General features: G+C 48.8%; 1 protein-coding gene across 2 annotated transcripts in view; it reads left to right on the top strand.

The window, feature by feature from the left end:
* The window catches only part of tbc1d4 (TBC1 domain family, member 4), a 29,742-nt gene extending 14,042 nt beyond the window's left edge, over window positions 1-15,700 (top strand). Inside the window, exons 12-23 of one of the 2 annotated variants that reach the window (XM_084688114.1) lie at window positions 307-521; window positions 1,049-1,201; window positions 4,164-4,321; window positions 4,710-4,889; window positions 6,623-6,784; window positions 6,949-7,107; window positions 7,435-7,535; window positions 7,701-7,844; window positions 9,017-9,176; window positions 9,633-9,802; window positions 10,483-10,662; window positions 12,844-15,700. In XM_084688114.1, the coding sequence (XP_084544240.1) occupies window positions 307-521; window positions 1,049-1,201; window positions 4,164-4,321; window positions 4,710-4,889; window positions 6,623-6,784; window positions 6,949-7,107; window positions 7,435-7,535; window positions 7,701-7,844; window positions 9,017-9,176; window positions 9,633-9,802; window positions 10,483-10,662; window positions 12,844-13,074 (2,013 nt within the window). In that variant the 3' untranslated portion in view covers window positions 13,075-15,700. The remainder of the gene's footprint in view (window positions 1-306; window positions 522-1,048; window positions 1,202-4,163; window positions 4,322-4,709; window positions 4,890-6,622; window positions 6,785-6,948; window positions 7,108-7,434; window positions 7,536-7,700; window positions 7,845-9,016; window positions 9,177-9,632; window positions 9,803-10,482; window positions 10,663-12,843) is intronic. The other variant, XM_084688115.1, reaches the window with a different exon arrangement.
* The last annotated feature ends 1,545 nt before the right edge of the window (window positions 15,701-17,245 follow it).

Below are 17,245 nucleotides of genomic sequence, written 5' to 3'. Positions count from 1 at the left end.
TCGATAAGAAAGCAGCTGAAGGCAGAACCAGGCAGTGTGTGGTGTGGTGTCGTTGAGGCGCGTGTGTCTGTGTGTGGGGGGCCAGTTGCCGTGACGATCATTGGGCTAGGTGAGCGCGGCCCTCGACTTGTTGGAATGACTTCGGTTCTTCTGTGATTTTGCATTTTTGAAGTGAATGGTTGAATTGCATATATTTCAAATGTTGGTCGAAAAAAAAAAAAAAAAAGTCGTAAAGCTTTTAGCAATTATTTTCAAGACTCCATTTTTTTTTTTTTTACCCTCACCTTCCTCTTCTTCGCTTCTCAGCAGGACGAATCTCCCAGTGATTCCCCACCGGGCTCGCCGACTGGTTTCCCCGACGATGACCCAGACGCCCCCCAGTTCCGTCGGCGGGCCCACACCTTCAGTCACCCACCGGTGAAGAAACGCATTTCATTCACAGAGGGCCAGTCCCAAGGCCAGGCGGGCAAGGCTCCACTCCGCAGACAGCAGTCGGTCAACCCCGAGCTACTGCAGAGCAGGTAAAACCCAGCACGACGCACTGCTTCCTTTTCCACCCGTGTCACTTCCTGTCACTTGACCGCGTACCTCTGGTTGGCAGAGGTGGGAGTCATGTACATGGCGAGTCATGTTTTTGAAAGCGCATTTGCAGAATGCTTATTAAATGGAGGTCGAACTAACTCCCGTCAAAAATCATAGCATGTGCCTCATCTGTAATCGTTGGGTACTAACTGGAAAATGATTTGTAAATCCTTTATTCATCGAAGCCACATTGATGTAGCAGTCATACTCTGGGCAGCCTTTTAGCTATTTCAAGAGAAAGAAAAAAAAATACAGGATTTTAATCATGTGTTTTTACAAACATTACGTTCCCACCACACACACATACACGCAGGTATGTCTCCTCAGTGGGGCAGGGTTAGACGAAGTTTGACGTCTCACCGATGTTCTCACCTTTTCCTCTTGTACTGTACATTTGTTTTATTTTGTTTGATGGATTTCTTTTGTACATCGTGTGGGCGTGTTCTTGTGTTTTGGCCTCGCCCAGCCCTCGGCCGGTCTTGGCGAGAACGCGCAGCATCTCCGAGTCCTCTTCCGAGTACTCCTTCAGCCTCCCCTCCTCCTTCTCCGCCCCCACTTTCCTGAAAAGCTTTTACCAGGGGTCCCTGGCCTCCCTGCCAGACAGTGGGACCCTCAAGAGGTGAGCGGGGGGCCAGAACCCCCCCACCCGCCCACACCGCTTTGACCAGAAAGCCAGTGGCCCGTAAACACGTGTCTGTTCGGTGGAGTGGGTGGGAAAGTACACACGTGTTGTTCCTCTGTGGGATGGTAGCAACAACCGCAGCTTCCACCGGCTTCTCTTCCTCCTTTTCTTCTATGCACTGTTACCTCAGCAGCCGGAGCCCCCCGTTTCCGCCTTTCTTCTTCCCCTTCCTCTTCTTCCTCCACCAGGCGTGGTGCTGAGGGAGGCGGGCTCCTCTCTGGCCTTGGCGTGCATGTCAATGCTGCTCTGCGCCCTGTGCCTAACCATGACGCAGCTGTGAGGCTCTATGCCGGGCTGACTCTGTGGAACTCACCTCCAGACTAACTGTGCTAGGCTCATCCCCACTCCAACTGCGCAGGAACTTATCCCCACGCTAACTGCGCAGGGTTCATCCCCAGACTAACTGTGCAGGACTCATCCCAGTCCGACTCTCTAGGACTCATTTAGGTTAATTCTGTCTGACTCATCCCTGGCTAACCGTGATCTCTTTTCATCCAGTAAATCGGCTTACCCACCTCAACAGGCCCTGGTACGGTGTAGGGTGGTCGATGCCTGTGGTGCATCACACCTACACAATTGTGCTACAATATTGTGCTACAATAAATGCTGGGCTTTGATTATATGTGCATGACTCATTTCAAATGATCACCTTTATTACGAATGAAGAATTGTTAACTTCATAGCGTGAAGATTAGTTTTGAATTCATTTCTTGCCATTTTCTCAATTAAAGTTTAGCCCCTTAGCGGTAGTGTCAGCAGCTAGATGCATTCCATACCTGCCAGCGATATGACATGTGGATCAATATGCTTGTCTGATATTCTGGTCACACAATGTGGAAACCAGGAAATGCATTCCCCTAAATATCCTCTGATATCCCCATTTATCCCGCTGTCTGACAGCCTAGCTCCTCCCCTCAGCCACTGACAGAGACTTTAATACAGAGGTGCATAAGAGAGAGGCAGAAAAGCAAAGACACCGAGACTAAGAGATGGAGGCCGGTAGTTACAGAGAAAGATTGGGGCACACAACCAGACCGAGAGGCAGAGACTGGGATGCAAACTTACAGAGAGGCAGAGACACAAAGTCAGAGAGACAGTGGGTGACACAGACGCAGACATTGAGAGGCAGACACTGAGAGGCAGACACTGAGAGGCAGACACTGAGAGGCAGACACTGAAAGGCAGACACTGAGAGGCAGACACTGAGAGGCAGACACACACTGAGAGGCAGACACTGAGAGGCAGACACTGAGAGGCAGACACTGAGAGGCAGACACTGAGAGGCAGAGACACACTGAGAGGCAGAGACACACTGAGAGGCAGAGACACACTGAGAGGCAGAGACACACTGAGAGGCAGAGACACACTGAGAGGCAGAGACACACTGAGAGGCAGAGACACACTGAGAGGCAGAGACACACTGAGAGGCAGAGACACACTGAGAGGCAGAGACACACTGAGAGGCAGAGACACACTGAGAGGCAGAGACAAACTGAGAGGCAGAGACACACTGAGAGGCAGAGACACACTGAGAGGCAGAGACACACTGAGAGGCAGAGACACACTGAGAGGCAGAGACACACTGAGAGGCAGAGACACACTGAGAGGCAGAGACACACTGAGAGGCAGAGACACACTGAGAGGCAGAGACACACTGAGAGGCAGAGACACACTGAGAGGCAGAGACACACTGAGAGGCAGAGACACACTGAGAGGCAGAGACACACTGAGAGGCAGAGACACTGAGAGGCAGAGACACTGAGAGGCAGAGACACTGAGAGGCAGAGACACTGAGACAACAAAGCAGACAGGCAGACTCCTGCTGCCTCTCCTCTCCAGAGGATCTCCTGTTCCAGCTGGTTGCCCTCCTCCCTCAGGCTATCTCTAGGTCCTAATGCCCCCCAGCCAGCCTAGTTAATCAGCTACTAATGAAGACCCCTTGTGGGCACAGCACAGATTCCACATCTCTGCTTACTATAGCTGTGTTTATTCTGTGTTCTTACCTAGTTATGCTAACCATAAGCAAGATCTGGTGTTTCCTGTGTTGGTTTTTCAGTGTGGGTTTTACCATTTCTTTCTCCCAACCTCACTCTCTCACTACTGCAGGAATACAAGACTATGTGAGGACATTAAAAGACATGGTAAATCAGTAATAAATGTAAAACTTCCTAAATAGTGCTGGCTGGCTGGCTTTGGACCATACCACTGTTTTTGCAGCAACAGTGGCCCCAAACTCTCCCTCTGTGAGGTCACTTCCTGTTATTGATTCTGAGTCAGGTCCGTCCTGCTGACCAGACAACTGCTTGTTCAAAACAATCACATGGTGAACTAAACCGTAGGACAAAGATGTCCAATACGTCAGTAGATCACAAAGTAGGCGAACAAACATGATAGCCAGTGACAAAGAAGGTTGTGGATGAGATCCAACTGCTTGTCCTACACTGTCCTCGTCACTCATCAAAAGCTGCTGCTGCTTTTTCCAGGATATGTGCAAACAACTGCATCGATGGCTGCCCGTGTCTCTGTGTTTACTATTGTTTATCGTTCTAATCGTTGCTGCGGCCACTAATCTCTGCTTCGTTAATTGGTTGCGTGAAGGTCTGCTTTTTTTCCACTGTTTTCATTTTGATTTATCTTTGTCTAGTCTGCAGGACAACCAAAGACGTTGTCGATTAGCAGCCTGTAAAGTTTCCTCTGACTCTGTGTGTGTGTGTGTGTGTGTGTGCGCGTGCGGCGTGTGTGCTGTGCTGAGAGTGTCGGTGAAAGATAACAAGACGACACAGCCATGCATCAGTTGCAGTCACCTTTCTGTCCTCCCTCTTCCTCTCCACCGTCCCTCCTCCTCTCACCGCCTCCTCCCTCCCCTCTCATCCGCCGCCCCCCCCCCCCCTTTCCCCAGTAATGGGGAGGGCAGGAAGAGGACGCTGTCAGGCTGCAGCAGTGACAGTGTGAACGCTGCCACCCCCGTGACCCCCCGCAGGGTCTCCTGGAGACAGAAGATATTCCTCCGGGTGGCTTCCCCCATGAACAGGGGCTCTGCATCTATGCAGCATCCAGGTCTGTAGGCCCTAACTGTATCTACATGCCGGTATGTTACTGTTGGAACCGGTAGCACCTGCTGTCGATTTACAACTTTAACGCCCATTTCTGTATCTGCTGTTGCTGTCATCCGTCAAGTCCAGGTTTACAGATGTTACAAGTGTAATCTGTTACACCTCTGTAGACACATCTACCATGAAACACCCACATTTACATAATGTTACCTACAATACTGGCGTATGTTTCTGTTCACCCTTTGACCTTACTGAGGAAGTAGACGTCAATAAAGTTGATCGCAGTAAATGTACTGCATTAACTTGAGATACTTAGTTAATATGTTTTGTTGAAATACTGATGACCTGTAGATCTAGCCTTGGAGTGTTAAAGTCTCGTGTATGGCCTCCAGACCATTGTGAGCTGCTGCCCCTCTCTCCCCTGGCCTTCAACCCTGCCCAGGACCCCTTGGCGGGGCTGGCGTCGGAGCGTCCCAAGCGGACGGGGTCGGACTACCGGGCCCTGTGGAAGAAGGCCATCCACCAGCAGATCCTGCTGCTCCGCATGGAGACGGAGAACCAGCGTTTGGAGGGTGAGGGAGCCCTGGACCGCACCCTTCACTCTCCTGTTTGATACTTATGGGGTGGATGGGGGTTAGTTACTGAAGGAGGTGGGGGTGGATGGGGGTTAGTTACTGAAGGGGTGGAGGTGAATGGGGGTTAGTTACAGAATGAGGTGGGGTGGATGGGGGTTAGTTACTGAAGGAGGTGGAGGTGGATGGGGGTTAGTTACAGAATGAGGTGGGGTGGATGGGGGTTAGTTACTGAAGGAGGTGGAGGTGGGTGGGGGTTAGTTACTGAAGGGGTGGAGGTGAATGGGGGTTAGTTACAGAATGAGGTGGAGGTGGATGGGGGTTAGTTACTGAAGGAGGTGGGGTGGGGGTGGAGGGGGGTTAGATACTGAAGGGGGTAGATGGGGGGTTAGACATTGAAGAGGGTGGGGGTGGATGGGGGGTTATCATGTTTAATACCTGTTGTTAGGTAAACATGGGTATGAAATGGGCCAATGGGCAAAATGCATTTGTTTTTATTATTTATTATCTTAACTCCATTAGTCCACCAAATCCTACTAGATTGCAAGAGTTTTCTCTCTCAGTTGTCCGGTAGGTATTGAGAAGCACTTCAAGTCTTGTTGTTTTATAGAGTGTGGTTTACATAAAGTTCCTCCACCCCCCCCCCCATCATGTACATGAAAACTTGCCACGTCACTCACCCCCCCCCCCACCCCCACCCACCCACCCATTAGCTCATGCTGCAACAGGAATAGTAGAGAGCAGAGAGAGCTGTTGTGATACTAGCGGGTGGATTTGGCTGGAGAGGCCAGAGTTAGCTTCTGACGGCTGTTTATTTTGGGGTGGGCCTCTGTTTTGGATTCTGGAACGCAGTTATTTTTAGAGGACAGGAATGCCTGGATGGAACAAGCTGACACATACATACACTGCCCATGTGTATCAGCAAACCTGTAATTTGAGTGCCAGTGGGTTAAAGTGAAAAGTCAGACCATTTTTTTCTTTTGTAAAACAATGATTTCATTGTCCTTAGACTGGCGATAAGGGACGTTTTGCAAGTCACAAGGGATACAGTTCTGGGATTTGCTTCCCCCTACAGGCAGAACACCTAAATACAATTATTCATCTTGACTCAGTTGAAAATCCTCCAAACACGACTTTTCCCTTCTCTGTGTAATATGTTTTCAACGCTGCCCCTTACTGCTGGATGTTACTGCGGTTAACACCCTTCGCTAGAAGGTAAGAGCAGAGAGTAGCTCACAGGTCAGAGGTGGTGGGGTGCATGTGAGGGGTGGGGTGAGGGGGGTGCACAGCTCATCCTGTTTGGGTGAGTTGTATCACTGGGTTTTTTACGTCTCGTTTACCTGTTCTTTTCCTATGGGTTGATCACTCTGTGTCATGCTGTCCTTTCTCAGTGCTACTTTGTGGGGTGCGGTATGGTTGATGCGTAGCCAGCAGATGCGAGTGAGGTTCTGTCCAAACCTCAGGTGTTTTTTCCGTTCAGCTTTGGGTGCCATGGTAACTGTGCAAATGTGGTGATGGCAGCCATGGTGACTCATCGTCGGCATAAACTTAGACCTCTCTCTTGCATCTGGAATAACATACCTGTACCTCTTTTGATCTATGAACAAACACTTTCCCTGAAAGAAGTTCTCAGTCTTCAGTTAATCAGCCGTGCTCTCAATCCTTCCTATTGTTTGCCTTTGAACGCCACTGCTTAACAAGCGCTCTGCGTTGGCCTCTCTCTGACCTGCCAGCGAGCAAAGATGAGCTGCACATCCGTCAGATGAAGTTGGACTACAAGGAGGTGGGCGAGTGTTCGGCAGACGTGCAAGCCTTCTGGGACAGGAAGTTGAGCGCCCCCGGCAGGAACAAGGTTCCCCTGGATAAGAAGGAGGTGCACAATGCCGTCGGCCAAGGTGAGGGACACCCTGGGGGGGGGGGGGGGGGGGTCGTAGTATTCACATTTATGTAACTTATAGTGTGTTTGATGTTTGACGTTGTTAGCCGTTAGCCATAGATGCAGACACGCCCAGTGCAGATGTGGTACCTGGTAGTGATCGCCGTGTGTGTGGCCCTCTAGGCGTGTCCAAGGCACGGCGCGGGGAGGTGTGGCTGCTGTTTTCCCATCAGCACCGACTCACGCACAGACTGCCCCCCCGCCAGCAGCCCCCAGACACGCCCTACCAGACTCTGCTCAAGCAGCTCACCGCCCAGCAGCACGCCATCCTGGTAGATCTGGGTCAGTACACACACACACACACACACAGTAGTTTGTGTTTCTATCTTAGTGGGGCCCGACCATTCATTTCCATTCCAAATTGTGTTACCTCTAACCATTAACCCCTAAACCTTGATTTTAACTTTAGTGTAAATCTTACCCCAACACAAATTGCCTGGGTTAGGGTTAGACTCTAACCCTTTTTTTGTGGAAGGTTTTTCACAGAATTTGGTCCCCTTAAGGGTAGTTAAACAAGACCACACGCAAACACATCGATACACACACACACATGCACTCAAATAACATTTCTATCTGAATTCTATATCTACCTCCCACCCCCCTTTCCAGGCCGGACCTTTCCCACCCACCAGTACTTCTCCACCCAGTTGGGGGCAGGCCAGCTGTCCCTTTACAACCTGCTGAAAGCCTACTCTCTCCTGGACACTGAGGTGTGTGAGGGGGAGGGTGGGGAGTGCAGGACAGTTAACCTCATCTATACTGTGCTGCAACCTTGTGTGTTCTTGGCATTCCGCCACGTTCTAGAAACGCTCTCTGTGTTCCATCCCGTTGTAGAAGTTGTGGGCGTTCTTCTTTGTCGTCCCCCCCCTGCGTAGGTGGGCTACTGCCAGGGGATCAGCTTCGTGGCAGGGGTGCTGCTGCTGCACATGAGCGAGGACCAGGCGTTTGACATGCTGAAGTTCCTCATGTACGACCTGGGGTTCAGGCGCCAGTACAAGCCTGACATGGTGTGTCTGCAGGTAGGCCGATGGAGGGACGGATGGAGGGGCGAACGAGGCCAGGGAATGGCTGGAGGAAGGGAGGGAGAGATGGAGGAGTAGTTGGCGGGGCAAGAAGATGGCCTGACGGAGGGATGGCGTTTCAGACGGCCGGCATTTGGATAATTGTGCAGATATTTTTGGGGGGATCCGACGCAATATACGAATGGCGCAGTATTGAAAGTACAGCAGAAAATCATGGCTCGGAAGAACATAGATCTTACAGGATGGTCTCACTGCAGGTGGGGAGGGAAGAGGGAGGAGGGGAGGGGAGGATGGAGGGGAGCCCTAGGTGTTTGGGAAGTTGAGCAGAAAGATGTTTGGATGGATGGTGTTTCAGTGGACTGGACAAGCCTTAACAACAAGGAGCTCCTCAACCATATCTGATGAGTAAAGAAACAGGATAAGAGCCTGTCGGAGCTTCTGTTTCTAACTCCTCCCCCCCCCCCCCCCCTCTCCCCCGCCCCCCCCCTGGTCCCTGCCGTGACATGTCTCTCCCCTGAGGGTTGGATGTCAAAAACACACACCCTTATCCTCCAGCACACTCCTCGCTCTGTTAACCTCAACAGTGCTGCGAGGTGTTATTGCGCCAGTAGGTGTGCTAATGTTTAATCTGAACAGGGGTTGGGCCTCAGCAGTGAGCTGCGGGTATGCGTGTTCTCTCAGTGCTCTGTCAAGACCAGCCCTGAAGTTTTCTAGGGGAAAGAAGTGTCTAGTGTGTCATTCCGGACTGTTCCTTTCAGACATGTGAAGCTGGGATAGGGAAAGAGGTACCCAACTGTGCTGAGAAGAGCTTAGACCGGTGATCTGTGGCCAGGTATGGTAAACTTTGCTGACGGGGAATAGTTAGGTTCAGGGTGAATCCTGTTTGTTCATATTCTAAGTTGTAACAAGAACCTGTGCGCAAATGGAAGCATTCCTTCCTTGTGTCTGAACTGGTTTCGAAAGCAGGTCAGGTTGAGGATACATACCTAGATGGAGGTCTGATACAGGAGTCTTGCGCCGAGCCAGCCTTACCCGTTTTGGATGGGAATGATTTACACAGGAGGGCATGTGTCACAACATGTGTTTTGACTTCTACGTCCTGCAGGGACTGTGTTTGTGTGTCAGTTGCATATAGTGCCAATTGCTGTGTGTGTTTGTGTGTTTGTCAGATCCAGATGTACCAGCTGTCCAGACTGCTGCACGACTACCACAGGGAGCTCTACTGCCACCTGGAGGACCATGAGATCAGCCCCAGTCTCTACGCCGCCCCCTGGTTCCTCACCGTGTTCGCCTCCCAGTTCCCCCTCGGCTTTGTCGCACGCATCTTCGGTGTGTTTATTGTGTGTTTGTGTATTTGTGCGGGTGTCTGTGCTTGCATTTGTGTGTGTGTCTTTGTATTTGCGCTGCGTGTTTGTTTCACATGTGTCTCTGTTGATGTGTGGATGTGGGCGTGTGGGTTTGTTCATAAGAGACTTTTGCAGTGAGCTTGTCCTACAGTCTCCCGCACACTCTTATCTTATCTATGCACTACTGTTCTCACCTGATTAGGAAACCAGCACACAGCAATTAAGCTAACACACTAACACAGGTCATCCATCACACTCACAGTTGTGTCATAGTGTAAAAAATCACACAAAGTTTGGTATTGCGCTTCCTAGTTTGTCATCGGAAACTCAACACGTGTTCTTCTCAAGTCAAGGTTTTCACTTTGTTTGCAAACAAAAAAGTTCCTAAATGACCAGTATCTGTTTTCCCTTGAATCATACTTCCTGTTTCCTGTCTTAGACATACTGTTTGTCCAAGGCACAGAGGTCATCTTTAAAGTAGCCCTGTGTCTGCTCAGTAGCCACGAGGGAGAAATTGTGGAGTGTGACAACTTCGAAACCATTGTGGACTACCTGAAAACTACAATCCCCACCCTAACCCATAGCCAAATGGAGCAGACCATCGCTAAGGTATGGGGGAAAGGGTTCGGTGGGAAATGGAGGAGTCAAAGAGTTTGGATGATCACAATGCTGTCTTTATACTGTGTTGTTACCTCAAGGGCAGATCATGAGTGTAGCTGCAGGGGTGTCTAAGACATCTAGACTTAAACACAAAATAGAACATTTCTATCAGTGTGTTATGTTGTCAGTATGTAAGCAGGCACACAAAACTATACGTGCTTTGTCAGCATGCAGAGTATTTAGGCAATATGGGTGCAGCAGGGCTGTGTGTGTGTGTGTGTTTGTGTGATTCATTACACTCCTTCATAAAAGGCCATTGGTATCTCAATGAGGGCAGTTCAACAAGCTTGTAAGTCCCCTATGCTTGTGCACTATAAGGTTTAATGAAAGTCAGCGTAGCAAATAGTGTGTTTGCAGTGTCATGTTAACGACTTGTCTTTTCAATGCTATTATCTTCTTCGGTTTTGTAAGTTTAAAGGGGGTTGATCATTTGTAGGAGAACATTCGTTCGGTACAAAATCCAGACACACTGTAGACACTCTGTTTTCAGGACCTGAAATACTGATTTACTTCCAGTTTTAACTGATTAACTCTCCTGGAAGATTAGATCTCACCCAGCAGTGTCACCTGTTGGGTGACCAGGTTGACAGACTGTAACCCTCTTTTCGTGTGACGCACTGGGTTGCCAGGTACTGGAGATGGACATCTCCAAGCAGCTGCACGCGTACGAGGTGGAGTACCACGTCCTGCAGGACGAGATGGTGGACCCCGCGACCCCCCACGGAGACGACTCGGAGCGCTTGGACAGGCTGGAGAAGACCAACACACAGCTGAAGAAGCAGAACATGGAACTTCTGGAGAAACTCCAGGTGGGAGCTCAACTACCACACTCAGATACTCACAAAATACAAACACTTTTTAGGAACTGGACATTTGGTTCCCTTGTGGTAGGTAAGATCATCTGAGGAATTTAAAGTGCAGTTCGCACGACACAATGCTAGTCCAGTTAATAGACTTAAATGGTGCTGTTTTTTTGGTCTCAATGGGCCCACAACAAGACAACCGACTTGGTATTTAAATCACACAATGCATGACCATGAAGGAGGATTTGAAACACACATGTCATTGTCACCAAACCTATTTAGCTTCTTCTTCCCTCTAGAGCAGGGGTGGCGAACCTTTTTCCTATCAAAGGTCATTCAGGAGAGTCAGGTGGCTGAGCGGTTAGGGAATCGGGCTAGTAATCAGAAGGTTGCCAGTTCGATTCCCAGCTGTGCAAAATGATGTTGTGTCCTTGGGCAAGGCACTTCACCCTACTTGCCTCGGGGGGAATGTCCCTGTACTTACTGTAAGTCGCTCTGGATAAGAGCGTCTGCTAAATGACTAAATGTAATGTAGTGTAAATATGTATTCACGGACCGCAACCTTAATTAATACACCTACATCAAATAGATGAAACATACATTCTGAGGCGAAGGCTGAAACTGCTTTGCCTTTGAGAGTTGTGGGATGTCCGCTGGACATGAGGATGTTGCCACGCGCAGCTGGTCTTCCAGATTGGGGTCTGTGATTCTTGAACAAGTCCAGTCTTTCGCTGTGTTTGCAGCAGTTAAGTCGTTCTGAACTCAGACGCCACTTCCAATGCTTGGTTTGTTCCAATCGTTAAGTTTGCCATGTTTCAAACTGTAGTGACGTTCTAGACTGGCCTTTTTCATCACAGCCAATGCATCGCCACATACTAAACATATTGGCTTGCCGTTTACCTCAACCAAAAAAATGTATAATTCATCAAAAATTATAATTCATCATTTTTTTTTCTTTCTTCAAACATGGCACAGTGAAAGATACATAACTGTGAGATAGAAATATCACATAGAAAATATTGCCATATTTAGCAGGTTTTCGTTTCTTTTTTTCAATGTACAATACGAAAGCAGGCAGGTATACAAAACCAATGAATGATACAATTCAAAGCAGTCAGGTAATCACAAATACACACAAGCAGAAATCAAATAAATACAACAGAATCACTAAATAATAAGTAACAATAAAGAGGGGGGGCTGTTCCATCAATCATGGGGTAGTGAAGAGACGGACTTAAGGATAGAAAGGGCTCAATTATCCAATTTTATCCTGAAAAACACGACATTTAGCATCCACTTTCCTTTTCTTAGCAGTAGCCATTTTCGCATATTATATTTAATACGTACAATGTGACATGCGACGCGGGGGAAAAAAACGATATTTTGATGGCCCTATTGATATAACAAATATGTTGTTATATCATGAATATTTTATTAATAATTCTACTTACTTCTTTTTACTGACATCTTAAATGTATGTTACAGATTTTTTTTCTTCCCCAAATGGACTGTAGGGCTGGAGCAAACAGCCTCAGTCTGTAATACTTTAGATGACCAGAAGGTGTCACTAAAGTACAACATCCCAAAACGTGAACATAGAAAGACAAAAGAATTGGAAGAGTATCATTTTTCCCTTTGCAAGGGTTAAACTGTTTGGCTCGGTGATGTGTTAGTGTGTAGTCTACGGTAGTAAAAGTTTGTTCATCTGTTAAGATGAGGTCATAGCTGTGGAATTGTCGGGATTTAAGTTCACTTCTTCTATCCTCTTTATGATATACTTGCTGTGATCTGGATCCTGCTGCGCAGAACTGACTCCTTCCCAAGACCACAGGTCTGAAAGGAGATGCAGTGGCACCAAGTTCTCACAAAGTCATATCAACCAATCATGGTCCTTGGAAACATAGTTGACCCTTGACCCCTAAACTCGCCATGATGCCCCGCTGTACCCAGCCCAATCGGAAATCATGATCATTATTAGGAAGTTACATTACTTCCTTACTTACTGCTTTTAAGAGACGATACACATTGCTGACCTTGTGAGTGTCAACCACCTGGTATATGTCTAACCCTCCATAAGAGGATTCTATTAGTGTAAAACACCTCCCACCATCCACCTTGCAACCCACAAGATCCCAACACCGGACGTCATTCATTTCTGTGATCATATTGTCTTTCTCCGCCCTCCAGGCCGCCAGACAGAAGATCCAGAGCCTGGAGACCAACGTGGAGGGCTTCCTATCCCGCGAGAGCAAGATGAAGCACGTGATCCGCTCCATGGAGCAGGAGAAGGCGTCCTACCAGAAAACCATCGACAGGATGAAGTCCTGCCTGCCTGCGGACGCCCTGGGAGACGTCGAGATGACTTCCATCAAGCCGGGGGCAAACGGCAAGGCCAAGCCCGCCGTCGCCAGGCCCTGATGGGAGGAGGAGAGGGCGGACGGAGCCTCGGTGGAGGCACCGAGGCGGGACGGAGAGGGAAGGTGGTTAGGGGAACTGAGAGGAGGTCAGGGGGGTCGCAGACTGAAACGGACATGTCGTCACGGACACGCGGGATCTCTCCGTGGCGCTCTGCGGGCTTCTGTTGCTGCGTGGTCTGGGAGTTGGCAGAATGGACACCACTCGCTGCCCGTGGGCTAAACTAGGCACCGCGATGCAGGAGAGCAAGAAAGAGAGGACTGTGTGCATATATGTAAGCCTGTGTTCCTCCATATCGCTCTCTTAATCTCAATATGGAGCAACGGGGGGGGGGGGGGGGGGGGGGGGTCTCTTCTATTCTATTTTCTCTATTTGTCAATATACTTGAACGTGACATGAATCGTTTTCCCTCCATGGAGCTTTATGATATCAGCCCCGGTTGTCTGCGATAAGGCAGCATGACAGTAGACGTGTGGGTACGGCCTCCCATTTCATGTTAGTCGCGAGACGCGTCTCTGTACCTTCACACAGATGCACGCGTGCCTCTAACATGCTGGGGAAAGGGAGCTGTTGAATTACAGGTGAGCGAGAGAGGCAGATATGGAGCCCTGGCTCGCGCCTCTTCGGGAGGAATACGTTTCACGCCGAGCCGAGGCAGGATGTGAGGTCGTCCGCTTCCTGTGTGACTGACCGCGGTGTTGGCCCACGGTCAGACTGTGGAGGAGGTGGAAGCTGGTGATGTCATCACGTTGAGACCCCCTCCAGGAGGAGGAAGAAGGGAGAGAAGTGATCTGGTTTTGTATTTCTGTGTGTATGTGCCAGGGGTATGTGTGTGTGTGTGTGTGTGTGTTGGAGAGAGACAGTGGAGGGGAGAGAGAGAGAGAAACCACACAGGAAACATGGAAAACATAAAAAAGTTGGAGAGCAAACGGACTTGGCTGTCTGTTTAGATCCACTAGGCGCATTACTCTCACGCACACACACACACACACACACACACACACACACACACACACACACACGCACACACTTACTGAACCTGCTGACCTATCTAGTCAGACATTTTCATTGTGTTCCAGGAGGGTTTTTCAGTAGTCCTTTTGTTTCATAGCACTTCCACGTCTGAGTCATCATCTCCGTAAGCTACTAGCCTCTCTCCCGACTGAAGAGAGAAGAAACGCTTAGGCCCATTTCAGTACGAGGTCAGCTCCAATCGGTGTTGTTCCAAAACAAACATAGCAATCTGAAACTCTAATGGAGTTAGCCAAGTTGTACATACGTCCGGTTTTAGCATGTCACCGTAGTTGGTGCTGTGTTTCCTACACTGAGGACTTGGGGGAAACACTATTGATCCATGATTGGATGCACACTGTCATTTGAGGATGTTCAAAAATGCTTTTCAGGCCATTTATTTGTATAGTTCCAACCATTATCAGTTCAATACCCTCTCATACTAAAAGCAGCCTGCATAGATGGGAGTCAGGAATAAAGGAAGAAGGGGTCTTGAATACGTTTGAGGCCGATGAATCTGACCTGACAACCTCAGTCAATGTCAAGCGGCTCTGTGACAATCAAGGTGACACAGTAAAGGTTGGAGACCACCACCCACCTGCCTCATATCTGAATGACGAGGTCTTTCTCCTTGTCAGCCACGTTAAGCGCACCATATCAGGAATTTCCTTTGTTGAAGTGTTTGAAAGACAGCTAGCATACTGGGCTTTCACATAAAAACGTCCCCGTTCTTCTTCTGCTCTTCTGGGTGTTCAACATTGCTGTTGAATTCTGGGGTGTTGCTTGCAGATGGGTTTCTGCATTGCTTTTTCTCCAAAGTACCCTCAATCATCATCGTCTGCTTGGTCACACCAAATATGTTACCCCTATGTTTGTCCATCATTGATGACAAAGCTGGCAATACATAATGCATCAAAGACAATTGATGCATTATGTATTGCGTTTTGTTTTATTCAATACCTTCCTTACTACTCAGTGCCCTCAATGCATCAATTTGCTTAAATGTACAAGCTTTACCAAATTCTAACAAGACCCACAAAAACATCTGTCTTGACTGTAATTCAGCTGTGTCCAGACTTAAGTCATAAAAATGGGACATTGTAAAAAGGTCAGACTCTTGACAATTGATACTTGATTGTATTCAGTACAATTAGATTGTTGGTAAAGAAATCTTGGGAGAATGGATGGTGGGGGAGTTTGTTACTTCTGTTCCAAAACGTCAGACTATGGTGAGTGTGTGTACATACAGGTTCTCAGTTTGTGCCAAAAGTCCACCCCCCCCCCCCCCCCCACCCCCCCTCTCTTTGGCCCAGTTGGGACTGTTGCAGAACTGTAAATATGCCATAGCATTCATCAGTTTAAAGGGGGAAGTTCTGGTTGAGGTGTACAAATGGTCACTACTCATCTCCTTTCCCTTTCACAGTCTATTGTAACAGTCTACAATCACTGCCTGTCTGTCTGTATTGTTTAAATCACTCCAAAATGAAACACGCTGTTTGTAAAAAAGGAAGAAAAAAAAAAGGCATTGATGCCGTTTCATCTTGAGACAAGTAAGCCTCCATAATATTCAAAGAAACTGTCACAAGAAGAAAGTCAATAAAGCCACACCTTTACTGCCTTTTCCACTCTCACTGTCTGAGTGTTCCTTCCTACCCATCCTGTCATGATTAAATGATGTATGTGTCAGCCGCAGAGAGGAGCGGGTAGGCGTCGGAAACGGAGGAAGCACCAAGCTTTTTTCGAAGCTCTATTTTAAGGTACTTTTAGGGTGTTTTAGGTTGCAGGTACAAGACTGGACCTCTAGACAAGGCTCCTGTTGTTTTTTTATTCTCTGTTGCTGAAGCATTTTACCAAAACGAAGTGAGTTGTACACACAAACAGCACACACACCTCTTGGTACAACCATGCTTACTTTTTGGCCCAGCACAATGTACAGGGGCACAAGTTCTACAATATTAGACGACTACAATGGCAGAATACTAACATGTATTATTTGTATTACACTTGTGCTCCCTGAATATAGTATTCAATATCATTTCAGTACAGAATGAGTGGTCACTATACTGTCGTGACCACACATCCTGTAGAACGTCATGATGGGGACAGCAAGTTTCTCTCCATACGCAGGCCCTGCGGCGGTCAGAGAGAGCTTGGACCGGCGTTGCAATGGGCCCACACTGATTTAGGGTGTGTGTGTGTGTGTGAGGGTCTTGCACGGAGAGGGCTGCAGTGTCGCTCTACCCAACTTTTACCCCCGGAGCCTGTCACGCACATGCACATACACTATACACACACACAGTAAATCACAGAGGCCCCTCGGCGACCCCCCCCCCCCCCCCCCCAGTACAGTTATCCCTCAGCCACACACACACACTGCAGAACAGTCCCTTGCTTGCCTCACACCAGTTGTCCCAGAGCCTATCACAGACTCTAAACAAAATGGGCCACATTCCTGTTACATTCCCACACATGGCCTCTTCCTGGGAAGGGGGGGTGCTTTGGAGGACCAGGGCCAGGCTGGACACTTCCTCTTGCCAGGCCCTTATCTGCTCTCCTCCCCTCTCCCCGTCCCTCTCTCTTTTCCCTGTCCATCCGTCCCTCCTCTTCTCTCCCTCCCTCTTCCCCTCGCTCCCTCCCCAACTCCAATATACTCTGTCGTCTTGGTAATGTAAGACTTCACTGAAGGCGTCGTTAAACCTGGGCAGTACTACATGTGCTGCTGGAGATTCTGAGGAAGAGACCAGAGGAATAATGTCATGGTCATACTGTAGAAAGCACCAGTGGGGAACAATGACTAATTGGGTAATAACACTTACATATCTGTCGGAAGAACTTCTCTCCTAGACCACTGAAGTATGACTGCGCGCGCGTGTGTGAGTGTTAGAGAGAGTGAGAAGGATCGGGGTCATTGTAGCGGGGCAAAGCTGACAGACAATGTCGGAGGGGGTAGGCTGAGTTGGAGAAAAGACTGGTGGGAGGGGGGTGGAGTAGAGGGTCATCCTGCCTTATATGGGCGGCATACTGGCTGTAGGCACAGATCAGTATCTGGATGCCGTGTAAAAAGTGTGTGTGTGTGTCAAAAGCGATTTCCATTCTCAACGTGTGCCGTTCTACTAGTGCGGGGAAGGAGGGGACAAGAGAACGGCGCAGCGGGGAAGTGCTG

The sequence above is a fragment of the Hypomesus nipponensis genome, chromosome 23 (assembly GCF_054491055.1).
Source record: "Hypomesus nipponensis isolate SF chromosome 23, ASM5449105v1, whole genome shotgun sequence".
Taxonomy (NCBI): Eukaryota; Metazoa; Chordata; class Actinopteri; order Osmeriformes; family Osmeridae; genus Hypomesus; species Hypomesus nipponensis.
The sequence above is the reverse complement of the archived record's forward strand: the minus strand, read 5'-3'. Positions and strand labels throughout refer to the sequence as shown.